This window comes from Elephas maximus, chromosome 12 (genome assembly GCF_024166365.1).
Source record: "Elephas maximus indicus isolate mEleMax1 chromosome 12, mEleMax1 primary haplotype, whole genome shotgun sequence".
NCBI lineage: Eukaryota > Metazoa > Chordata > Mammalia > Proboscidea > Elephantidae > Elephas > Elephas maximus.
Window position 1 is genome coordinate 82,341,610 of NC_064830.1, and position 24,704 is coordinate 82,366,313.

Sequence of the window (24,704 nt, forward strand, 5' to 3'; positions counted from 1 at the left end):
GCTGGTCGGGCAATTCCTAGAAAAGTGGTAATTGGGCAGATTCCAGCAATAGTCTTGCACTGAGAGGATCCAGTCCTAAAATACCATGACTAGATCAATGCTTCTATTGACTTCAAGGACTATTTCTCATTTAGCTTTGTACCAGTCACAATGCCTTGGCTGTGTCCTCCATCGATGGTTGCTTCTGTACTTTTTTTTTCTATTAATTCCTTCAAAAGCAACAAGCTGTCCCAGCACAATGAAATGTTTGCATGCCATTACTTATGTTAAAGGTAAATACAGAAATAAAAACCAGGCTAAGGAAGACTGGAAGAGGAGAGATATCAAATACCCAAATGTTAGGAGTGTTCGTGGCAATCTTCTTCCAAAAAAAAAAAATCAAACATTTAAAACCCTATGGAGCACAGCTATACTCTGACACTCATGGGGTTACCATGAGTCAGAATTAACTTGGTGACAAATGGTGGTGGTGGTCGCGGCCAACAGGATCATGGCCCTGAGAAGTCTAACATAGTCAACACAGAACTGGAATTCTATTTACAAAAGTGTGATTTATATGACTTTCTAGGGATGTGTCCAAGGCATCGCCAGCCTTGGCCTGCTTGGAATTGCTGCCTAATTTACCCGGTGAGTACTGGGCTAAACATTGACTTGACTTATTGTGTTGAGACAGGTGGTCGTGGCTGTTTGGGGTCTCCTGCCTTCTTACTAATTTAACTAATTGCTGTCGAATCAATTCCAACTGACAGTTACCCCATGTGTATCAGGTAGAATTGTGCTCGATTTCAGTGGTTAATTTTTCAGAAGCAGATTGCAAGGCCTTTCTTTTGAGGTGACTCTGGGTGGCCATTACAAAAGGTCCTTCTTTGTTTCTGGTAACAATTTTGTGTTAAAATCTGATTTTGCCTGACATTTTCTAGTATAGCCACTACAGCTTTTTTGCTTATGGTTTGATTGATACATCTTTTTCTGTCCTTTTAAGCTATTTGTGCCTTTGAATCTGAAATGTGTGTCTCTTATAGACAGCATATAGTGGGATCTTGTTTGTTTTGTTGTTATCCATTCTGCCAGTTTTGCCTTTTGTTTGGAATATTTAATCCATTTACATTTAGTTCATTTACATGCCTCTTGGAGAGGTTAAAGAATTTGTGCTCACTGTTTCCTTTGTCTGGAATGCTACGCTCTTCCCAAAGCTGGCACCTTCTCAAAATTCAGGACTCTGTTGACTGCCACCTCTTCAGAGAGACCTTCCACGACTACCCCTTCAAAAACAGTTCCCACCCCAATCACTCCACCATCATAATACTTTTTTGCTTCATAGCACTTATCATAATTTGATTTATCTTTTTTTAGTTTACTGGTGTGCTGTCAGTTTCTCCACTAGAATGCAATCTTCATGAGACAGGGGCTTTATTTGTTTTCTGTTGTATACCTAGAGCCCAGAACACACCTCAAATATAGTAGGAATTCAACGAATATGGGATGAATGAAGAAATGAACTTGCCCCAAATCATGCATCAAATAAGTGGAAGAGCCAGGACTCACACCCAGGCAGTCTGACTCTAGAGCCTGTGCTCTTAAATGTGGTCCCCTGCCAATGGCAGTGCCGTGGTTAAGCGCTTGGCTGCTAACAGAAAGGTGGGCGATTCAAACCCACCTAGCCCTGTTCCAAAGCAGAAAAGACCTGTTGATTGGTGATCTGCTTCTGTAAAGGTTACAGCCTTGGAAACCCTAAACGGTTCTACTCTGTCCTATAGGGTCACTTTGAGTTAGAATCCATGGCAATGTTGTTTTTTTTTGTCTGTCAATGGCAAGATTCATATATCAGCATTGCAATGGGGGGTGGGAGTGGTAGAAGGCGTATATCGTGACTTTCACCATCAAGGATGGATTCTGATTTCTACAGACCTAGGAGCAGGTTCTGGAAAGTGTACAGGGCTTTGAAGTCTCATAGATCTCAGACTGAATCCAGGCTGGGGCAGAGAAGAGAGGCCGAACTCAAAACCTCTAATATCATTGCCACAACTGTGCTGTCCTTAGCCCATTCTTCCTATCACTACATGTGTCTGCCACCAAGGCTGGAGAAGGAGCAAGCTGAACTAATTAATGGGGGAAGGAAGAGCCACCAATGGTAGAGGGAATGTATAGAGTAGGGAATAGTAAAGGGGGCAAAACTCAGATATGAGAGAAATTTCAGATTTTGTACACCAATAAATGTGAAAAATCAAGTGGAACGCTTTGTTTTCCAGGAAACTTACCAAAAAATGACTCAGGATAAGGTAGAAAATCTGGAAAGAAATGGAGAAAAAATCATTGAAGGTCATATAATTTGATAATATCTAACACAATGGAAAATATGCATATGATCCTGCAATTCCATTTCTGGTACTATATACTCTGGAAGAAACCCACCCACATACACAAGAAGCCATGTGCAAGAAACTTTACTGTGGTATTGTATGTGATGTGAAAATTTAGGAACAATTTAAATGTCCATATTCATAGCTTGGAATGAATTAAATCTATATGGATAATAATAGACCTCAAAAACATAATGTTGGAGTAAGAAAAGCAAGTTGCAGAATGATACTGGTACAATGTGGTGCCATTTATGAAAATGAAAACATACAGAAAATCATACTATATACTGTCCATGGAAAACCACACTGTATATTGTCCATGGAGCTTTTGTATATATAAAAACCCATTGCCATTGAGTCAATTCCAACTCATAGTGATGTATAGAACTGCCCCATAGGGTTTCCAAGGCACATCTGGTGGATTCAAACCACCAACTTTTTGGTTAGCAGCCATACCTCTTAACCACTCCACCACCAGGGTTTCCATGTATATATAATTTTATATACTCATAAAAGTATAAGATTAAGATGGACTGAAAGGATACGATGAAATTCATGATAAGAGATAGAGCTGGGGGCAGGGGAGGAAGTTTGGGATGAAGTGGAGGTCAAGGGGGGCTTTATGTTTATTGGTAATGGTCTAATATATTTTTGCATGAATTTTTAAGAGACAACATATTCGTATCATTACCTGTAACATTTAACCAAAAGCATATATGTAGAAAAAGATTTGGAAAGAAAAAATACCACAATATTAACAGTAACTACTTCCAGGTGGTTGTATGGAAATATGGTTGATTATTTTTTCTTTTACTCTTTTTGTATTCTGAAATATCTATATGCACCAACAATAGATAGATATTTAAAAATGCATAGTCTGGTTTTAAAAAAAGCCAATTGCAGATCAATTCGAATACTATTTATGTAAAATTTCATGCGCAATAAAAGCAAAGCTATTTTCTATGGATATATATACTTATTTATGTGTTTATGTATATATAAAATAGTTTTGTTTTTATTGTGTATGAAATTTTATAGATATGTATATGTAAATTTCCATATGAATGGATATATATATAGCCATATAAATTAACAGAAAACGAAATGGAAGGATATATATTTAATAATAATAATTACTTCAGCAGAGGGGATTAGGATGGGGGTCAAAAGTCAAAGGGCATTTAAACCTTATGTACAAAGGTTTAATATTTTGCGATAATTCACGTACTATTTGTGTAATTAAAAATTAAAATACAAAATTTTTCAGGAACAACCGCCCAGACCACGTCCCCTGGTTTGCCCATTAGAGCCTCCAGTTCGGGTTACTGCCAGGAGTACCTTTTCTTCCGAGACACGTAACTAGCGTCGTGCGGGTTACGCCTAGGTTCCCCGTCCGAGTTAGCTGAGCATGTAGACCCTTAAACTCTTTTCCGCCCTAAAACCTATTTGGAACAAGTACAGGTCTAAATACCAGAGCAAATATTTTTTTTAAAAAGACGTAGCATGTTGTAAATAATTATATTGGGCTCAGATACAACGCATATTAAATGAAAATATAAAAATATGTAACGATTTCGAGAACACAAAACACATTCGAACATAATAAGTAGTATTCCGGAGACACCACACGCTATCTAGGTAGCGTGGCCGAGCGGTCTAAGGCGCTGGATTAAGGCTCCAGTCTCTTCGGGGGCGTGGGTTCGAATCCCACCGCTGCCAGCTGAGTCTTTTGTTCCTTTAGCACACGGCTTCGTTTTGCGCACGCGTCAGCGCCACCTTCCGTATGAATGGAGCGGCGGAGGGGCGGGTCTGCGCGCATCGGGGCGGGGCATTGTGGGTAAGAGGAAGCGCGGAGTCCGCCCAGCTCCCCCCACGTGTCCGCCGGAGTTTCTCCATCAGCAACATGGCTGCTGCCTGATAGAGAGCCGGGTAGCCACCGCCTCTGCAGCCCGCGGGTACCTGGGCCGTTGCCGCCGTCCGCGTGCGGCCCCCGCGGAGAGGTGAGTCCTGAGTTTGCTGCACCCGGACCTGGGCTTGAACCGGGTGCACTCTCGAGGTAGGCCTGGCCTGAGCTCCGGAGTAGGCCGAGGAGGCCCGGGCAGTGCCATGCCATGCCCAGGGTCGGGGTCCTTTCGCGACCCGGGCGACGAGGACCGACAGCCTGCCCCAGAAACCAAGGCCAGCCGCGGGCTCCGACCCCTCGGCGCGGCCCGGGAGTAGGGGAGACCAATGCCGAGACTGTCGGCGGTGACTCAGGGACCAGTTGCCTTACTCCGCCCGGGTCGGGCCGGTTTCCTCCAGGAGCCCCCGTCCGCAGGGAGCCGGTGTCCGGCCGGCTTGTCGGCTAGAAGCAATGGCTACTTGGGGGGCGTGAGAAGGGGACTTGCCTACCCATGAGGGAGGCGACACCCATTGGACAGTGTGTCTCGGGACCGGGCGGCCGGCCCTGATGGATGCGTGAGAGGGTACCCCGAGCCTTCCCGGGCCCCTTCCTCGCACCTGAAACAGATTAACCGCTGCCGAACCAGGCCCGGAATTCTTCATCCATTTATTCAGGCTTCTCGACGGCACTGGGTTTTTGGGTTATTTATTGAGAGCCAACTATGCTGCAGATACGACCCTGACCATTTGATCAAAGTAGGTGACAGGAAGCACAAGTAAACCAGTAAATAAACAAGGTCGTTGTGGCCTGTTAGTTTTAGAATTGGGTTTGGGGGCAGGAAGAAGAGATCTTAGCAACCTCCACGGTTTCCTTGTCCGTGAAATGGGCATCATAGAAATTTCTACCTCCTAGGGTTGTGAGGACTAAATAGGGTAAGACAGGTAAACCTTCTGTATGCAGGACTTGATTTGTGGCTAAGTATCAGACCCTCTGACATTGGGAGAAAACATGTTGCCAAATAATAACAAACCTTTCCAGAGGTTACATTTATTACCTTACTTATTCCTCACTGCAGCCCTCTGGAGGAAGGCACTTTTATTATCCCCATCTTCGGTCTGAAAATAGCGAGGGAAAGCCAAATTAGACCGTTCACAGAATGACACCGGCTGGCAACGAGCAGAGGTGGGATTTGAACTTACGTAGATCCAGGTTGAGAGTCCAGGCTCTTACCCACAACGCTATACTTCCTATTGTTGGAGTAATGTCTAGCATAGTGGTTAAGAATAAGAAGCTTTGACATCAGCTAGTTTCCTATTCTGGCTGTGCTGCTCTCTGCAACCGTGACCTTGGGGAAATTAGTCTCTGAACTTCAATATTCCTTCTTAAATGTGAATGTTAAGTCTTGACTCACAGGTTTGTTGAGAAGATTAAATGAGAATATATGTAAAGTCCTTAGAGAAGGGCCTGGCACCTGATAAACGCTGGGTTAATTACTCCTTCTACCTAGGCCAGGCCAACTCATCTTTTACAGAGGTGGAAACCTAGGTAACTCAGAGAGGGGAGATACCTTGTCAAAGGATACACAGCCAGTTAGAAGCTGGTAAGAAGCCAGGCATTGTGTCTACTGGCCCTGGGGCCCTTTCCCCTTAACCCTTATGTGCCCAATGCTACATATAGTGACCATCAACATTTGCAGCTTCTGGGGTTTATTGGGAACCTGCTGTATTATTGATAGTGTGTGCTGTCACAAGGCAGGGACCTTTATGACTGCTTGAAATTGAAGAAATGGGTGTGTGCTGCACATTACTGTTTTTACAGGGTATTGAATGAGGTGTCTAAGTTTTGGGTAGAAAAAAGAGAAACTTTGAAAAATTTTATTTGTTACACATATGTACCAGTAGGCCCCAGTGGGGACTCTGGGGTATAACTAGTGTACTTTATATGTACCACTAAACACTTAGGGCAGGCTTGTGGGACGGGGCAAGAAAAAAAAAAATCCATACTACTGACCAAAAATTCAGATACACTCAATGATACAGCATGTTTCCATCAATGAAAACGCAGGGTATTAACAAAAAATTCAAAGCAGAAAGTAACTGGGTCACCAAAGGGTTAACTCCATTATATTTTGTCACCACCACCCCTACTCCCTTCATCCATCAGCTAGTGATTATTTGGAGTTTCCTCTGCTTTTCTGATTGACTGACAGGTTAGATTCCTGGGTGCAGTGTGGGTGTACCCCGCCATAGCCTTCAAGTACCTCCTCTGCTCTAGGGCCCTCCTTAGCTTCACCTGGTTGTCCTGGTCCCTTTTGCATTTGTTGAGTAGCTCCCTGTTGGGGTCAGAGGCTATTCTAGTTTCCTTTGCCCAAGCCCATGGAGCCGCTGCCAGAGAGTGCCCTTGTGGCCACAGGACACCCCACTGAACCCGAGGTGGTCACAGATTTACTGCTTCTGTGAGAGCTTGGCTTGTGGTGGCTGGAAATCCTACCTCCCTCCTACTGCTAGTAAGCATCAGAGGTGGGATTTGAACCTGTGTGCTCTACTGCAGTTCAGTTCACCTGTCTGTACTCAAGTGCCCATGATGCCCAAACCATGAGGCTGCCATTTCTGGATGGGGCCTAGTTAGGCTCACTGGGTTGACAGTCTGTGGCTGCTTGCTTTCATGCGTTCAGCTCACTCGGTTATTCTTTGTACTATATTGAATGTCTACTCTATGCCAGGCACTGTTCTAAGTACTAGGAGAATAGCAGTGAATTGGGGGAAGGGAGGAAGCAACAACAACAAACAAAAAACCCAGCAATAACTCAGTGAAGTTATATTTGAGGAAACCGAAGCACTGCGAGGCCCTCGTGGAACTTACATTCTCGTGCATAAGACAGGCAACACATAAGCCAACAGACCAAACCAAACCCATGGCCATCGAGTCGATTTTGACTCATAGCAACCCTATAGGACAGAGTGGAACTGCCCCATATGGTTTCCAAGGAGCGCCTGGTGGATTCGAACTGCCGACCTTCTGGTTAGCAGCTGTAGCTCTTAACCAGTATGCCACCAGGTAGTGGCATATTGTAACAATAACCATGAAGGAAATAAAACAGGAAGATGTAGTGACTGGGGCTAGGAGACTCTTTAAGATAGGGTGGTCAGGGAACCACTCTGCTCCTGGGATGGGGGAGCCAGCCTTGCAAAGCCTTGGGGGGAAATAGTGTAGGTGGTGAGCAAAGGTCCTGAGGTGTGCTGGGACTTGGTCTTGCCCAGTGCTTGGTGAGAGGAAGGCAGGGCCAAGATTATGCAGGGCCCTTGAGGCCGTGGAAAGGAGGTTGGATTTTATTCTATACAACAGTCAAAGGGTTTTGAGCAGGGGAATGAGGAGATTTACTTTTTTACAAGGACACCTCTGGCTGTTGCTGAGAGAATTGGGTGTAGGCAAGAGGGAATGCAGGGAAGCTTGTTGGATCAGTACTTCTCAAATTCCATGTCAAGATTTATTAGTGAGATGGGAAGTCATTTTAGGGGCTTGTAACCAGTGTTTTTATTTTTAGTGAGGATAGAAAACATCACTGCATCACAGTGATACGGGGGGGCAGTGGTTCATGTTGGAGATGATGGAGTGGTTCAGCAGCTTGGAGAAGTTGAAAACCTGGGGCATCTTTAACCTCTGCCTCATAGGAACCAGCTTTATGCAGATTCTTATTAAATAAATTAGTCGTTTAACTGGTGATGGTTAGAAAGACACGTGAGCACCCACAGATCTCAGCAGATGTCACACCTCTGTCTTTTGGGTATCTCCTCAGTGACTGGGCCTCGGCCAGCAGGCAGAATTGTGTTTCCTAGAGAATGATTGTGTCTTGTGAAGCTCTTGGGTTGCACCCTCTTAAAACTTAGTGCGTATTATCTGTTCCCTTGCTCACCTGGAAATGCCCAATCTCTGAGCTGTCTACAGAGGTTGCAGAGAAGGTAGATGCTTGTCATGTTCTGTAGTTCTTGGCTCCCAGTGCAGACAGGGTAAGGCCTTGGACTCTCTTTCCAGCCTCTGTCTGGGCACTATGGGTACTTAAAATCTCTTGTCAGTTTGAGGCTTCTGATTTTCATCTAGGCCTCAGTCTCCTTAACCAGTATAGTAGCCCAGCTGGACTCTTTCCCTCTAGTCTGCCATTTCCACCCTCACCAGTCCTTCTTCTACTCAAAATCTTTTTGTAGCTCCCTATTAAATAGCATTCCTGTGATTTATTTATTCAGACAGCAAATATGTATTGTATGCCAGGCACTGTGCTAGGCCCTGGGGTTAGTCAAGAAACCAGAAACCAAACCCATTGCTGTTGAGTCAATGCTGACTCATAGTGACCCTATAGGACAGAGTAGAACTTCCCCATAGGGTTTCCAAGGCTGTAAATCTGTATGGAAGCAGACTACTGTCTTTCTCCTGTGGAGCGACTAGTGGTTTTGAACCCACAGACCTTTCAATTAGCAGTTGAGTGTTTTAACACTGCACCACGAGGGCCCTAAGGGGTACAGCATGGGACGAAACAGACCAAAATCCCTGCCTTCGTGTCGCTTACAGCTTAGCGGGCTGGGGATGGGGACAGATAAAACACAGCTGTGCACTGTCGCAGGGTGATGCTGCTCTGGAGAGAACCACAGCAGGGACTGGAGTTGGGGGGTTGCAATTTTGAATAGGGTGGGCAGAGAAGGTCTTACTGAGGAGAAGCCGTTTGAGTAGCAACCTACAGCAGGGAAACGAAGGAGTCTCGAGGTTACCTGGGGGTAGAGCAGCTACGGAGGCCCAGAGGTGGAGTGGGGAAAGGGAAAAGTCAGAGCAGATCAGATCCGATCAAACCATAGATGAGGTGCAGGGCCTCACACGAGAGGATAGAGACATCAGCTGTTATTCTGAGGGTGTTGTGAAGCCTTTGAAGGTTTTAGCGGACTGACAAGATCCCATGCCCTGGCTTGGCTTACAGAAGGATCACCCGCTGTGGGGTTGAACGAAAGTGGCAAGGGTGGAAGCAGGGAGAGCAGGTAGGAGGCTGTTACCCTAATCCAAGCACTAGATGGAGGTGGCAGTGGGCGTGGGTGTGGAGTGAGAGGAAGAGAGAGATCAGGGATGATGCCAATGGTTTAAGCCTGAACAAGCCCAAAGGGTGGAATGTGTGCCTGTAATAAGTAAGATGATTTTCGCTGGTGGCCTTGTTGCCTCAGGTGACTTTGAGCCCGTGGTGAGAGTACTGTGCCCTTTTACGTTCTCTTCTGGCCCTGCTGAGTCTGCCAAAGAGAGGCTCAGTTTGGTGCTGGTGTGTCTGTAACATTTCTAACTCCTGGGCTCTCCTGGATGGCAACAGTATATAGAATTGAACAGCTCTGTTCCCCTCCCCCTTTTTAAAAAAATTGTGGTTAAATATGCATAACAATACCTCTTCTGTTTTAACCACTTTTAAGCGTGCAATTCAGTGACATTAATTACATTCTCCATGTTGTTCGACTATCACCACTATCTATTTTCAAATATTTTCTGTCTTCCTAAGCAGAAACTTAGTACCTTTTAAGTAATGACTCCCTGTTTTTCCCTCCCCGGACCTCTTGGTCCCATCCAAACCCGTGTCCAAGCCCGTTGCTGTCGAGTCCGACTTGTAGCGACCCTATAGGACAAAGTAGAACTGCCCCATAGGGTTTCCAAGACTGTAATCTTTTTTTTTTTTAATTTCTTTTGTTGTTGTGAATACATACAGCTAAACATACACCCATTCAACCTTTCTACATGTACAGTTTGGTAGCACTGATCACATTCTTCGAGTCGTGCACCCATCCTCAGCCTCCTTTTCTGAGTTGTTCCTCCCGTTAACGTAAACTCACCGCCTGCTGAAGTTCCTATCTAATCTTTTGGATTGCTATTGTCACTCTGATCTTCTTAATTAAAAGAGCGTAATGTTCAAGGCAGACAGTTTTTACTAGTTAAGCTAAATTATTGTTTGATTTTAAGAGACTCTGGGTGTATTTTTGGTTTAGGGTTTAAAGATTGTCTCAGGGCAATAGTGTCAGAGGCTCATCCAGCCCTTATGGCTCCAGAAAGCCTGGAGTCCTTGAGAATTTGAAATTTTGTCCTGCATGTTCCCCCTTCTGATCATGCTTCTTGTATGGAATCTTTGATCAAGATGTTCAGTAATGGTCACTGGGCACCACTCAGTTCCTCTGGTCTCATGGCAAAGGAGGAAGTTGTTCATGGAGGAAATTCAAGGCCATAATCTTTACAGAAACAGATCGCCAGGTCTTTTCTCCCACAAATGGTTGGTGGGCATGAACTATCGACCTTAGGTTAGCAGCCAAGCACTTAATCACTGTGCCACCAGGGCTCCTTCACCCCTGGTAACCACTAATAAACTTTGGTCTGTATGCATTTGCCTATTCTAGATATTTCGTATAAGGTGGCCATACAATATTTGTACTTTTGTGTCTGACTTATTTAACTCAGTGTAATGTTTTTGAGGATCTTCATGTCCTTGCACTATTGGGACTTCATTTTTTCTTTATGACTGAATAGCCTTCCGTTCTATGGCTATATACCACATTTCATCATCCATTCTTCTGTTCATGGACACTTGGGCTGTGTCTACCCTTTGGCTATCGTGACTAGTGCTGCAGTGAGCTAACAGCATTATTTTGTATTCATTGTATTTGTTTTTCTGGCATCCCGTTTATGGCAAGGGACAGTTGTCATGATTAACAATTATGAAGTGAGAGTTCCTTTTTATATTGTGCTTTAAGTGAAAGTTAACAGTTCATGTTAGTTTTTCATACAAAAATTTATACACATATTGTTATGTGACCCTATAATGTGACAGCACACTCTTTTTCACCCCGTATTTCCCGTGTCCATTCAGCCAGCTCCTGTCCCTTTCTGCCTCCTCATCTCGCCTCTGGACAGGAGCTACACGTTTAGTCTCATGCATCTACTTGAGCCAAGATGCACACTCTTGACAAGTATCATTTAATGTTTTATAGTCCGGTTTAGTCTTTGCCTGAAGAGTTGGTTTCAGAAATGGTTTTAGTTTTGGGCTAACAGAGAGTCCAGGGGCCATGTCCTCTGGGGTGCCTCCAGTGCCAGTCAGACCATTAAGACTGGTCTTTTACTATATTTGAGTTCTGCATCCCACTTTTCTCCTGCTCCATCAGGAATTGTCTGTTCTGTTCCCTGTCAGAGTAGTCAGTGGTGGTAGCCAGGCACCATCTTGTTCTTCTGGACTTAGGTTGATGAAGACTCTCTCTGGTTTATGTGGCCCTTTCTGTCTCTGGAGCTCATATTTTCCTTGTGTCTTAGGTGTTCTTCATTTTCTTTTGCTCCAGGTGGGTTGGGATCAGTTGATGCATCTTAGGTGGCTACCTCCTAGTTTTTAAGACTCAGGATGCCACTCACCAAAGTGGGATGCAGAACATTTTCTTAATAAACGTTGTTATCTCCCGTGAAACCATGGTCCCCAGACTCCGGCCCTGTTACTCTGTCCCTCGAAATGCTTGGTTGTATTCAGGAAACTTCTTAGCTTTTGTTTTAGTCCAGTTATGTTGACTTCCCCTGTATTGTGTGTTGTCCTTCCCTTTACCTAAAATGATTCTTGTCTGCTATCTAGTTAGTGGGAAACCCTGGTAGTGTAGTGGTTAAGTGCTACAGCTGCTAACCAAAAGGTTAGCAGTTTGAATCTACCAGGCGCTCCTTGGAAACTCTATGGGGCAGTTCTGCTCTGTCCTATAGGGTTCCTGTGAGTCGGTATCTACTCTATGACAACGGTTTTTTTTTTTTTTTAATCTAGTTAGTGAATACCCTTCTCCTTCTCTCCCCACCCTCGTAACCATCAAAGAATGTTTTCTTCTGTGTTTAAACCTTTTCTTGAGTTCTCATAATAGTGGTCTTATATAATATTTGTCCTTTTGTAACTAATTTCACTCAGCGTAATGCCTTCCAGATTCATCCGTTATGAAATGTTTCACAGATTCTTTGTTATTCTTTATTATTGTGTAGTATTTCATTGTGTGAGTATACCATAATTTGTTTATCCATTCATCTGTTGATGTATCTTGGTCGTTTCCATCTTTTTGCTATTGTGAGCAGTGCTGCAATGAACATGGGTGTGCATATATCTATTTGTGTGATGGCTCTTATTTCTCTCGGATATATTCCAATGAGTGGGATTGCTGGATCGTATAGTACTTCTAGCATTTTAAGGAAGCGCCAAATTGATTTCCAAAGTGGTTGTACCATTTTACACTCTCACCAGCAGTGTATAAGTGTTCGAGTCTCTCCACAACCTCTCCAACATTTATTATTTTGTGTTTTTTTGATTAGTGCTAACCTTGTTGGATTGAGATGGTATCTCATTGTAGTTTTGATTTGCATTTCTCTAATGGCTAATGATCGTAAGCATTTCCTCACGTATCTGTTAACCATCTGAATGTCTTCTTTGGTGAAGTGCCTGTTCATATCCTTTGCCCATTTTCTAATTAGGTTGTCTTTTTGTTATTGAGGTTTTGCATTGTAGATTTGAGAGATTAGATGCTGATTGGGTTTGTTGTAGCCAAAAGTTTTTTCCTAGTCTGTTGTCTTTGTACTTTTTTGATGGAGTCTTTTTTTTTTTTTTTTAAGTTTTTACTGTGCTTTAAGTGAAAGTTTACAAATCAAGTCAGTCTCTCATACAAAAATTTATATACACTCTGCTATATACTCCTAATTGCTCTCCCCCTAATGAGACAGGACATTCCTTCCCTCCACTCTCTTCGTGTCCATTCAGCCAGCTTCAGACCCCATCTGTCCTCTCATCTCACCTCCAGACAGGAGATGCCCACATAGTCTCATGTGTCTACTTGATCCAAGAAGCTCACTCTTCACCAGTATCATTTTCTTTCCCATAGTCCAGCGCAGTCCCTGTCTGAAGAGTTGGCTTTGGGAATGGTTCCTGCCTTGGGCTAACAGAAGGCCTGGGGACCACGACCTCCGGGGTCCTTCTAGTCTCAGTCAGACCATTAAGTTTGGTCTTTTTATGAGAATTTGGGGTCTGCATCCCACTACTCTGCTGCTCCCTCAGGAGTTCTCTGTTGTGTTCCCTGTCAAGGCATGGTGTAGCTTTTTGATGAGCATAAGTGTTTGATTTTTAGGAGCTCCCAGTTATCTAGTTTCTTTTCCGGTGTTTGTGCATTGTTATGTTTTGTTTTCTGTTTATGCCATGTATTAGGGCTCCTAGTGTTGTCCCTATTTTTTTCTTCCACAATTATTGTCGTTTTAGATTTTATATTTAAGTCTTTGATGCATTTTGAGTTAGTTTTTGTGCATGGTGTGAGGTATGGGGCTTGTTTCATTTTTTTGCAGGTGGATATCCTGTTACATCAGCACCATTTGTTAAAGAGACTCTTTTCCCCAATTAACGGACTTAGGGCCTTTGTCAGCTTTATCAGCTGCTCATAGGTGGATGAATTTACATCTGGATTCTCAGTTCTGTTCCATTGGTCTGTGTATCTGTTGTCATACCAGTACCAGGCTGTTTTGACTACCACGGCAGTATAATAGGTTCTAAAATCATGTAGTGTGAGGCCTCGCACTTTGCCCTTTTTCGGTAATGCTTTACTTATCTGGGGCCTCTTCCCTTTCCGTATGAAGTTGTTGTTTTGTTTCTCCATCTCATTAAAAAATGCCATTGGAATCTGGATCAGGATTGCATTGTATTTGTAGATCGCTTTGGGTAGAATAGACATTTTCACAATGTTGAGTCTTCCTATCCATGAACAAGGTATGTTTTTCCACTTATGCGGGTCTCTTTTGGTTTCTTGCAGTAGTGTCTTGTAGTTTTCTTTGTATAGGTCTTTTATGTCTCTGGTTAGATTTATTCCTAAGTATTTTATCTTCTTGAGGGCTATTGTAAATGGTATTGGTTTGGTGATATCCTCTTTGACTTCTCTTTCTTGGTGTAGAGGAATCCAACTGATTTTTGTATGTTTATGTTATATCCTGATACTTTGCTAAAATCTTCTGTTAGTTCCAGTAGTTTAAAAGAAGCTTATTTAAAGAAAACTAGTTGCTTTAAAGGAAACATTAAATAGTTTAATGTTACATAAACTGTGATGGTCTCACCCAAAAGACAGAGGTTTGGAGTCTGCTGAGATCTGTGGGTGCTCACATGCCTTTCTAACCATCACCAGTTAAACAAGTAATTTACTTAATAAGAATCAGAGGAAAGCTGATCCCTATGAGGCGGAAGTTAAAGATATCCCAGATTTCCGTCTTCTCCAAGCACTGGACCACTCCATCATCTCTAACAACAATTACTCCCCCTCCCCTCAGTACTCTTCTCCCCCTGCCCCCCCTTTGGGCTTGGTGATTCGCTGCAGTGCGCACAGAACCCACAAACTGTACTTACAGTTAAGTGGTTTATTAGGAGCTAACAGGATCAACTTGGGAGCAACTGGATACAACTCAGGGGACAGTATGCATTTTGTCAGTCAGGACAGCTTTCAACCAGGACAGCTCTCTCAGGTCCTCTCTGTCATGCTAGCAGGCCCTTCTCTAGGCTGAGCACTGCTCTCTGCCGCTGGCTGCCTGGTGGCCTCTGCTCAGCCACTGGGTCTTGCTGGGCCTCTGCCCTGCTTGGGCAAGTGTTACAGCTCTTTTGGCTCCACCAAGTGCCCTGAGGCACCCCACCCCCACCCCAACCCCCCGCCAGGAAGCCTCCTGCCTGAACTCCGTGGGCAGGCAGGTATCACTGTAGCCATCTGCTGGTCCTGTGGTTCCCATTTCCAGTGTTAACAGCTCTTAACCTGTATTACAGCTCTTTTAGGAAGTTCCTTCCTTCACTCTCTTTGTCTCTTCAAACCCACTGCCGTTAAGCTGATTCTGTCTCATAGCGACCCTATAGGACAGAGTAGAACTGCCCCATAGAGTTTCCAAGGAGTGCCTGGCAGATTTGAACCGCTGACCTCTTGGTTAGCAGCTGTAGCACTTAACCACTACACCACCAGGGTTTCCTTTGTCTCTCCATGCCTCTCTAAAAGCCTCTTGTTCAGTTGGCTGCTTATGACATAGCAAGCTCCTTATCAATTTCAAGGCATGGCCCTCCCAGCCAGGCCATAAACTGACCAATGTCACACAAGGTCACTTAATCCTATTGGGTGGTTTTACACACTCTATTTGCATGGTCACCGACCAATCCCTTGGCAAGATTGTGGCCCAGCCGATCAATCTGGCAGAATTATAAACCCAAGGCCAGAAAGGTTATATATGAGAGAAACTCATTTGACTGTGTTAGCCCTCTGCCCTGCTGAATTACTCCTCCTCCACCATGGAGACCTGCAGCCCTCCTTCCTCTGGTAATTGCTGAAGTGCTTCCTGTCACCTGTAATTCCTCCCTTCTGCTGTCCAAAGCCTTCTATCCTTCAAGGCCCAGCCCAAATGCCCCCCTCCCCCCACAACCTCATCCCCAGGTAGGAAGGCCTTTCCTTTCCTCCTCTGAACTCCCTTGCCCCTTGAGTTACCTGAAGTCTGATGGCCTGGATTTGAAATGTGGTTAGTCTTCTTGCTGTGTGACTAGGCAAGACACACACGTAAAGTGTCTCTAAGCTCCAGTTTCCTCATCTTAAAATGGGACAATCAAGCCACCTCGTGGGGTTGTTATGTTGACTACTGAGAGAAAAGCATGAAGAGGGTCATTTTTAGACACAAATATCACAGAGAGGAGCTGAGTAGTATTTCATTCTATGCATATACCACATTTATTTATCTGTTCACCTAGGGTAGGGTTTGGAAGTCAGCATGAAAAGCAAATATCAGTCACCCTGGAAAGTCCTTTGAATAGTCGGTCTGCTCTTCCTGTTTGATGCCTGAGTCTTCAAAGCTTCCTTGTGGCCTTTAATTAGTTCTTGCGTGTTCTAATCGTGGCTATGGACCAGCCAGCCTCTATCCCCTGCCTGGTGATGAGTTCTTCTTTGTGAGTGATCAAGAAACCCTTAAAACTAGTCCTTTATTCTTCCCCACAGGACAGCCACCAGGTGTTGACTTGTGTCTGCTCATTTGTACCCATTGCTTGGTTATTTCTCTTTCTTTTGGCTGATGAGGTATTTAGTTGACTATCTACTTTTTTATATCTACTGTTGACTTTACAACAGATGTAGAAAGGCCAGTTTCTGTTTGTCTTGGGCTCCCCACTCCCAGTGCAGGCCTGTTGCAGAGCAGGCACCCCAGAAATGTTGGTTGAATGACTGACTGATGGTCCTGGCCTCTCCTTCTCTCTTCCAGATCGAGTCCAAGGACTGCACGGCTGGCTCACCCCTAGTATGGCCAATGAAGAGGATGACCCAGTCGTACAGGAGGTAACTGCTAGTCTCCACCCTCTGCCCAGGGTGGCAGGGAGAAGTACTCGGGCACAGGGCTACAGGCAGCAGGACTGGATCCCTTCAAGCCCTCGGGCCATTCTGGAATCTGTTGGCCTCAAAGGGACCCTCAACCCTTGCTGTTCCCTCTGCTAGAACTCTCTTCTCCCAGATACCTGCATGACTGACCCCTCACTTCCTTCGGGTGTCTGATCAAACATTACCTTATCCGTGAGACCTGCCCTGACCACCCTACCCCATGTGGCATTCTCCTCCTGTACCCCTCCCTCATCACTCCCTTGCCCCTTTACTTTGGCCATAGTACCTATCACCCCCTAGACATAAGCTTATTTGCTTGTTGTCTATCTTCTTCCACTAGAATATAAGCTCCCCAAGGGCAGGGATTTTGTTCTGTTCGCTGCTGTATCTGTAGAGCTAAGAACAGTGCCTGGTGTGCAATCAGTCTGTAGTGACTATTTGTTGAATGAATGAATGGGCTGTCAACTCCCTCCCTGAATCTGGGCTTACCAGATTTAGTCATTCAGTGGTTATTCTTTGAACCCCTCTTGTGTGCTGGGGCCTGTGACACCACCCTCAGGAAGCATATGGTCTGTGGGACAAGACTGACAAGGGAGGTGCCTCAAGATGCAGACAGTTGGGAGACAGGTTCTAGAGTCAGCAGAAAATTAAATCCTGCCAACTCAGGACCTAGACCTTTGAAAGTCAAAGGCCAAGAATTAATTGCATTTGGCTCCGGCCTCCTTATTTGTGAAAGCTGAAGTCTAGTTTGAGGGGAGGGGCAAGGAGGTCTCTGGAGGTGAATGAAAGTGATTCATTCTTGTTTTCCTTTTGGAGAGGCGCTGATAACACTTCCACATCTGAGCTGTTTAAATATATTTAAACATGACTCCACTGCAGTAACAGGAATTACAATGAGGGGACTGGTGCTGGGGTAGAGGAAAGCTGGAGGGATTCTTGAGACAGGTGGGCGAAACCTAGGAGCCCTGGAATGCTCCCTGAATAAAGTGGTGACTCAGCTGAGTCCTTAAGGATGAGTAAGGCACACATGTGGCAAGGGCATTCTGGGTGGAGGGAAGAGCACGTGCAAAGTCCCAGATGTGGGAGAGAGCTTGGTTCACATAAGGAGCTAGGTAGCAGAAAGTTAAACTGCTGTGTGCTGGGGCAAGGCCAGGTCGGTCAGGAAGGGCCTTGCAGACTGGGGTAACAGACAGGGTAAGAGACCAATCCAGGTGCCCAGTCCTCCAAGCAAGCCATTTTTTCTGGCTCTAGAGAGCATCCTGAGCTGGGCAGCTGGGGGGAAGATATATTTTTATTGGGTTATGGTGAACCTGGGTTGGGGGACCAAGCCCACACTTGTCTTAGTCCCCTGGGAGCTGTCAGGAGGGAGTCCTGGGCTGTTGGCTATAGACATATCTAGGTTAGAGGCTTGATTCCCTTTGTTTGTATCCTGAGCTAAGTTATTTCCTCTCCTCTAGCCTGCTTCTCTGAGCCACTACCTCTTACCTGAAATTTGGGTGCATGCCTGGGCCAGGTCAGGCCACTGTGTTCTGTCTCCTGGCTAAGTCTTCTTCCTTTGCTTTCCAGGTTGACGTGTACTTGGCCAAAAGTCTGGCAGAGAAGCTCTATCTGTTTCAGGTAATTATGGGACTTGAAGTTAAAGGGGGAGAAAAGCAAGTGCTGGGGGGATGGTGGGGACACGGTAAGTCATGGGTGAGGAATGATGGGAAATGTCAGCCTTGCTTAAATTCTGGGTGTGAAGTGTGTGATAAGATAGTTCCCTACTTTAGTGAAGGGTAAGACAGTACACAGGATTAAAAAAGAAAAAAAATAAAGAGTTTAAAAAAAAAAAAAAAAGATAGCTCCCTATGCTTTTATGGGTGGATTGATATGAGTCTGTCATTTCGAAGATGGGAAAACCAAGGCAACGGCCACACGAGAAGTAGATAGGTACAGTGGTTCAAAGCTTGGATCTGGGGCCAGACTGCTGGCATTGAGGCCGAACTTGGCTGCTAACCAAAAGGTCGGCAGTTGGAACCCACCAACTGCCCCTTGGAAACCCTATGGGGTAGTTATACTTTGCTCTAAAGGGTCACTATAAGTTGGAATCGACTCGACATCAATGAGTTTGGCTTTTGTTTTTTTTTGGTTCTTCACAACTTAGCTGCAAGCCCCTGGTCAAGTTCCTTAACCTCTGTGTGCCTCAGTTTCCTTGTTTGCAAAATGGTTATAGTAATAAAGGGGTCCCATTGGGTCTCTGGGAGGGTTGGTGGGGTCCATATTAAAGTGCTTAGAACCTTGCCTGGCATAGCTAGCACTGGTAAGGATAGCCATGTCATTCTGAGGCTCAGAGCGGGGACTTGCTGGAGGGTGAACAGCAGGTCTGGGACAGAGTTGGCGAGCCCTCAGTCCTGCAACCGTGAGTCCCCGTGAGTTGTTGCCCCTGCCTCCTCCCCCTCTGCTGGGGCAGTAGCTTGTAATAGTGGCTGACATATATTGGGCACTGACTGTGTGCAGGCACTGTTTACAGCATTTACATGTATTAATTCACTCAGTCCTCACATGAACCAACCAAAACCTGTTGCCATTGAGTTGAATCCAACTCATAGCAACCCTACAGGACAGAGTAGAACTGTTCCTTAGAGTTTCCAAGGAGCACCTGGTAGATTTGAACTGCTAACCTTTTGATTAGCAGCCATAGCATTTAACCACTATGCCACCAGGGTTTCCGATCCTCACATAACTCTCTGGTTATTATTAAACAACTTTATCAAGATATACTTCACACCCAAACAACTCATCCATTTAAGCATACAGTTCAGTGTATTTCAGCACATTCATAAGGTTGTACAGTCATCACTACAATCTAGTTTTAGGACATTTTTATTCCCCTAAAAGAAACTCTGCACCTGTTAGCAGTCACTCCCCACTGCCCCCTCACTCCTTTCCTCAAGCCTAGGCTGATCTGTTTACTAATCCCTCTCTTTCTGGATTTGCCTGTTCTGAACATTTCCTATAAATGGAATCATACAATATTGGCCTTTTGTGTCTGGCTTCTTTCACTTAGTATAATGGTTTCAAGGTTCATCTATATCGTAGCATGAAACAGAACTTCATTTCTTTTTATGGCTAATAACCTTTCATTGTGTGGCTGTACTTCATTTTGTTTGTCCGTCATCAGCTGATGGACATTTGGGTGGTTTCCACTTCTTGGCTATCGTGAATAATGCTGCAGTGAACATTTATGTACAAGTTTTGTGTGGACCAAGCCAAAAACCCAACCCATGGTTGTCAAGTCAGTTCAGACTCATGGAGATCCTAGAGGACAGAGCAGAACTGCCTCATAGGGTTTCTAAGCTGTAAATCTTTGAGGAAGCAGACTGCCACATCTTTCACCCGTGGAGCGGCTGGTGGGTTTGAACCGCCAACGTTTTGGTTAGCAGCTGAGTGCTTACCCACTGTGCCACCAGGACTCCTTTTACATGGACATATGTTTTCATTTCTCTTGGGTTTATACCTAGAAGTAGAATTGCTGGGCCATATGGTAACTCTATGTTTAACTTTTTGAAGAACTGCCAGACTGTTTTGCAACATTTGACATTCTCATCAGTAAAGTTATCAGTATTTTTATCCCCATTTTGCATACAAGAAAATGAGGTATGGGTTGGCTAACGGCTTGCACAGGGAGCCTGAGGTTGCTATGGTGTGCTGGGAAGAGCCCTGGACTTGGAGGAAGGGGGCCAGGTATCTGTTCCCCCCATCTGTGCCTCTACTAGCCATGTGCTGTGAGTCTGTTATTGGGCAGCCTCGACCTGCTTCCCTGACTGCAAAATGATGGCGGTGGTGGTGGCAGTGGTGTTGGTGGTGAGCCCATTTGTAACTGGGCCCATTTGGGTTCCCAATGCTTGGGCATGTCCCCATGTCCCTGGAAGTCAGAGACAAAGGCCCTGTGCTAGTGTCAGCTCCCTTTGCCTCTTTCCATGCTCTCAGCAGCCCTGTGAGGTAAGGAGACTGGTACTCAGGGAGGCAAGGAGCTTGCCCGAAGTCTCACAAATACCGAGTGGCTAAGTTGGTACTGGAACCCAGGCCTGTCTGACTCTAGAGCCTCTTTCCGTTACCACCACACTTCCCAGCCTGAGGTCAGAGGGTCTCAGAGCTACCCTTGACCTTGGCCGACCACGATCTCCTGGGTAGTTTGGGTGACCTGTCCCAGCCCTGGGGGCTTAGTCCAGACTGCTGTGCTCCAGGCTGTGCTGCTGCCTGCACTGCAGCCGCCTCTGCCCTTCCTGGCTGCCCCAAGCTCCAGTCCAAGAAGCAGGGAGGTATCACCATTGCTATTTAAGTGAGCTTTTAGGGAGTAGGAAACCCTGGTGGCGTAGTGGCTAAGTGCTACGACTGCTAACCAAGACGCCGGCAGTTCAAATCCACCAGGCGCTCCTTGGAAACTCTATGGGGCAGTTCTACTATGTCCTATAGGGACGCTGTGAGTCCGAATCAACTCGACGGCAGTGGGTTTGTTTTTTTAGGGATTAACCCTTTCCTTGGCCTAGATTGGAGCTGATCTGAAATGGCCCCTAAAGGTGGAGCTGACTTAACACATGCTCCCATGTCTCCACCAGGCTCTTCCAGAGGCCTTGATGGCCAGAGCTTTTTGAGGACTGGTCTAGACCAGGGCTCATCCCCCTGGTAGAACACTGTGTGGGAGAGGCTGGGTCTAAACTGGGGCTCATCCCCCTGGTAGAACAGTGTGCAGGAGAGGCCGGGTCTAAACCAGGGCTCATCCAGTAGAACAGTATGTGGGAGAGGCTGGGTCTGAACCAGGGTTCACCCAACAATGGAACAGTATGCGAGAGGCTGGGTCTAAACCAGGGCTCATCCCCCCATGGAACAGTATGGGAGAGGCTGGGTCTAAACCAGAGCTCACTCCCTGCCCCCTTGTAGAACAGTGTGTGGGAGAGGCTGGGCCTAAACTGGGGGTCACCCCCTACCCCCCTGTAGAGCAGTGCAGGAGAATGAAAAGAAAGGACCGGCATGGAAAGGTGTCCCCGGTGTGTTAGGTACAAAAAGGCAGGTTTCAGTGCAGTATTTTAAAGTGCAAACCCATTTATATAAAAACAATTTCACACATGAGGAAGCCGAGGCCCAGAGAGTGCTTTCTGAGTGGGTTGTTGGCAGCCCAGCTCCTGTCTCTTAGCTTTTGATTATGGAAAAGCTCACACATACACAAAAGTAGAGAGAATGATATAGAGAGTACCCATCTATCTATCCATTAGCCAGCTGCAATGCTGAACAGCCTTTTGTCAGTCTTGTTCCTCCTGGTCTGTAAAATTTATTTTGTCCTTCTGTCCCTATGTGACCTGAGAACTGGTACCTAGACCTAGGGCCCTTGCTCTTGACTCCTGCTGCCTCACTCCCTGGGTTACTAGAACCTTCTGGACAATGCACACTGGGTCCATTTGGGCTCCCAATGCTTGGGCATGTCCCTGTGCCTCTGGAAGTCAGAGACATTCTAAAATTGCCCTTTGGAAGGAGGCTGGGTGAGGTCAGTAAGAAATGGGGCCACAAGCAAGATCAGCGGTATAGCCTTATGGCCAGGCCAGTGGGGGCCCTGGGGTCTTTGGGTTTCTGCTTGAGGTGGGAGGGGCGTGGTTGTTGATCCTTGGCCAGAGGCCCCAGGAGCTCAGCTCTGGTTGAGGGCTGAGCAGGGTGGACTGACAGCTCACTTTCCCTCCCCAGTACCCTGTGCGCCCAGCCTCGATGACCTACGATGACATTCCACACCTCTCAGCCAAGATCAAGCCTAAGCAGCAGAAGGTGGGCCTGCCCTCTTGAATACGAGTGGGGAGGCAAGGGGACAGGCCCTTAGGGGATGGGAACCCCAGAGAAGGGACAATTGGATAGTTAAAAGTAGAACCAGCAGCTTACAGGGTCTTGAAAGTCAAGCAAGGAAAGAGTTTCAAGAAAGAAGAGGGGTGGCAGCTCCAGCATGGCCAAGGAGGACGAGGCCTAAGATGGGTTAGTGAACGCGGTCGAGTGTATGTGGAGCAGGGGCCACAAATACATGTTCACAGGAATAGGTGGGGTGAAGATATGGGACGCAGGCCTGATCTGTCTAGTGTCTAAGGGGATGGGGAGAACTGGGGGCATCTGCCCCATCTGTGGGCCGGCTGTAGCTCGAGCCCAGAGATGCCGCATGGAGCTGTTCTTTCAGTATTGCCAGCTCTGCTCAGTTTTCAAGAGCAGTTGGTAATAAGGATTTTCATGAAAAATCTCTTGATTTTAAACATTGGCATCTAATTTAGATCTTTGGGGGTGAAGTGACGGGACAAACAAAGCTGTGAGCCCCTGATAGAAGTCCTCTGGCATTTCTGTTGGTATTTGGGTTTGTAGCCTTTGGTGTAGACTTAAGCTTAGGAGTCCTTGGGGAGGGACCAGTGTCAGAGGTGGCCATGGTGGGATTAGGAGTGTCCCTTGGGGAGCTGTGCCTTGGGGTCCTCATAGCAGGTGGGGTGCTTGATGCCTCCAGGTAGAGCTTGAGATGGCCATCGACACCCTGAATCCCAACTATTGCCGCAGCAAAGGGGAGCAGATCGCACTGAACGTGGATGGTACCTGCACTGACGAGACCAGCACGTACTCCTCGTGAGTTCCCCAGCCACTGAGCCCTCTGAGCTCTGTGGTGTTCAAATACCAGGCTTTGGGAAGCCGGAAAGACATCTACATAGCCCTTTCACCCCATTGCTGCTTCCCCCAGTGTCCTAGGGTGAGTCTGTCTGTGTGCATGTGTGTGTGCGCCTGTGTGTGTGTGTGTGTCACAGATCCTTCCTCGATTGGGAACTCCTCTTCTGAGGTTGCTCCCCCGACCAAGTTCGTTGTGTGACTGAGTGGAAAGTGGCCTGGAGCATCCGCCACTGCTTGTCTCTTGGTCTCTTGGTCCATATAACCTGACAAGGCCTGGGGTCTCTCATCCCCAGCTCCCCTCCTGAGGCAGACCTAGCCTGCCCTTGGCCTTGGTCCTGGGCTGTTGGATTTCAGAAGGTGTTAGGTGGAGTGGGCTGTGCCATCTGGCCCTAGCTCTGGAGCTTCCTTCCCCTTGACATGAGTTCTCCCTGTGCTCCCAGGAAGCTGATGGACAAGCAGACCTTCTGCTCTTCCCAGACCACCAGTAACACGTCCCGTTACGCGGCTGCGCTCTACAGGAAAGGTAACGGGACTGGGTATCCTTGGACCGAGCTGCCTCATGGAACCTGACTGGCCACGCTCGGGTGGGAGGGGAAACAGGAAGGGGCCCAGACAGGAAGAGGCGGTACCTAGCCTGGTGTCTGCAAGGCACTCACAGGGCCAGACAGGCTGTGGAAGTGTGTGTGGAGTTGGGAGTGGGGAGCAGTTAGGCAGGGCCAGATTTAAGGCAATAAAGAGGAGGGGAGCAGCCAGCAGCCAGGAGCAGGTGGCAGCTACGCAGCCATAGTCAGTGCTCTATGTAGGAATACAGGGGCGTCAGTCCTTTGGGCATTGTAAGACAGCCCAGAATTCTGGCCTTTTGGTGAAACCTGAGTTTTTAAAATTGGCAACTAATTTAAGTGGAGGGAAAAAAAAAACACTCACAGGGCCAAACAGATTGTTGGGGTCCTGAAATCGGCCCTCTTTGGGGACTTGTGGCGAGACATTCCCCAGTCTGATATCCAATGAAGGTGAGGCTCCAGGGTCAGTGTCCTCTTGGGACACGCACACGCATGTATGTACACACACATACACACACACGCATACGCACAAATGCACAGTATAACTTAAATTTTGGGACAAGTGGTGGAGTTTTTAAAAAATATATAAGATATTTATGACCCAGTAATCCCACTGTTCTAATCAAGAGAAGTGAAAACATGCATTCACTTAAAAATTTTTACAAAAATGTTCATATCAGCATCATTCACAAGAGCCAAAAAGTGGAAAAAATCCAGATGTCCATCAGCTGATGAGTGGATAAACAAAATATAGTATATCCATACAGTAGAATATTATTCAGCCGTATGAAGGAAGGTAGTACTGATACATGCTACGACATGGATGAACCTTGAAACATGTTAAGTGAAAGATTAAAAACCT

The 24,704-nt window shown here is 46.1% G+C and overlaps 1 protein-coding gene and 1 non-coding gene across 3 annotated transcripts in view; both read left to right on the forward strand.

The window, feature by feature from the left end:
- The first annotated feature begins 3,997 nt into the window (after positions 1-3,997).
- Positions 3,998-4,079, forward strand: TRNAL-AAG (transfer RNA leucine (anticodon AAG)). The gene has a single exon. It is a non-coding gene; the product is annotated as a tRNA-Leu (tRNA).
- Positions 4,080-4,222: 143 nt separating this feature from the next.
- Positions 4,223-24,704, forward strand: part of POLR3E (RNA polymerase III subunit E) — a 47,181-nt gene continuing 26,699 nt past the window's right edge. For both annotated transcript variants that reach the window (XM_049904363.1, XM_049904364.1), the window contains exons 1-6: positions 4,223-4,360; positions 16,510-16,583; positions 18,189-18,239; positions 22,338-22,415; positions 23,128-23,243; positions 23,723-23,805. In XM_049904363.1, coding sequence (XP_049760320.1) covers positions 16,548-16,583; positions 18,189-18,239; positions 22,338-22,415; positions 23,128-23,243; positions 23,723-23,805 — 364 coding nt within the window. In that variant the 5' untranslated portion in view covers positions 4,223-4,360; positions 16,510-16,547. The remainder of the gene's footprint in view (positions 4,361-16,509; positions 16,584-18,188; positions 18,240-22,337; positions 22,416-23,127; positions 23,244-23,722; positions 23,806-24,704) is intronic.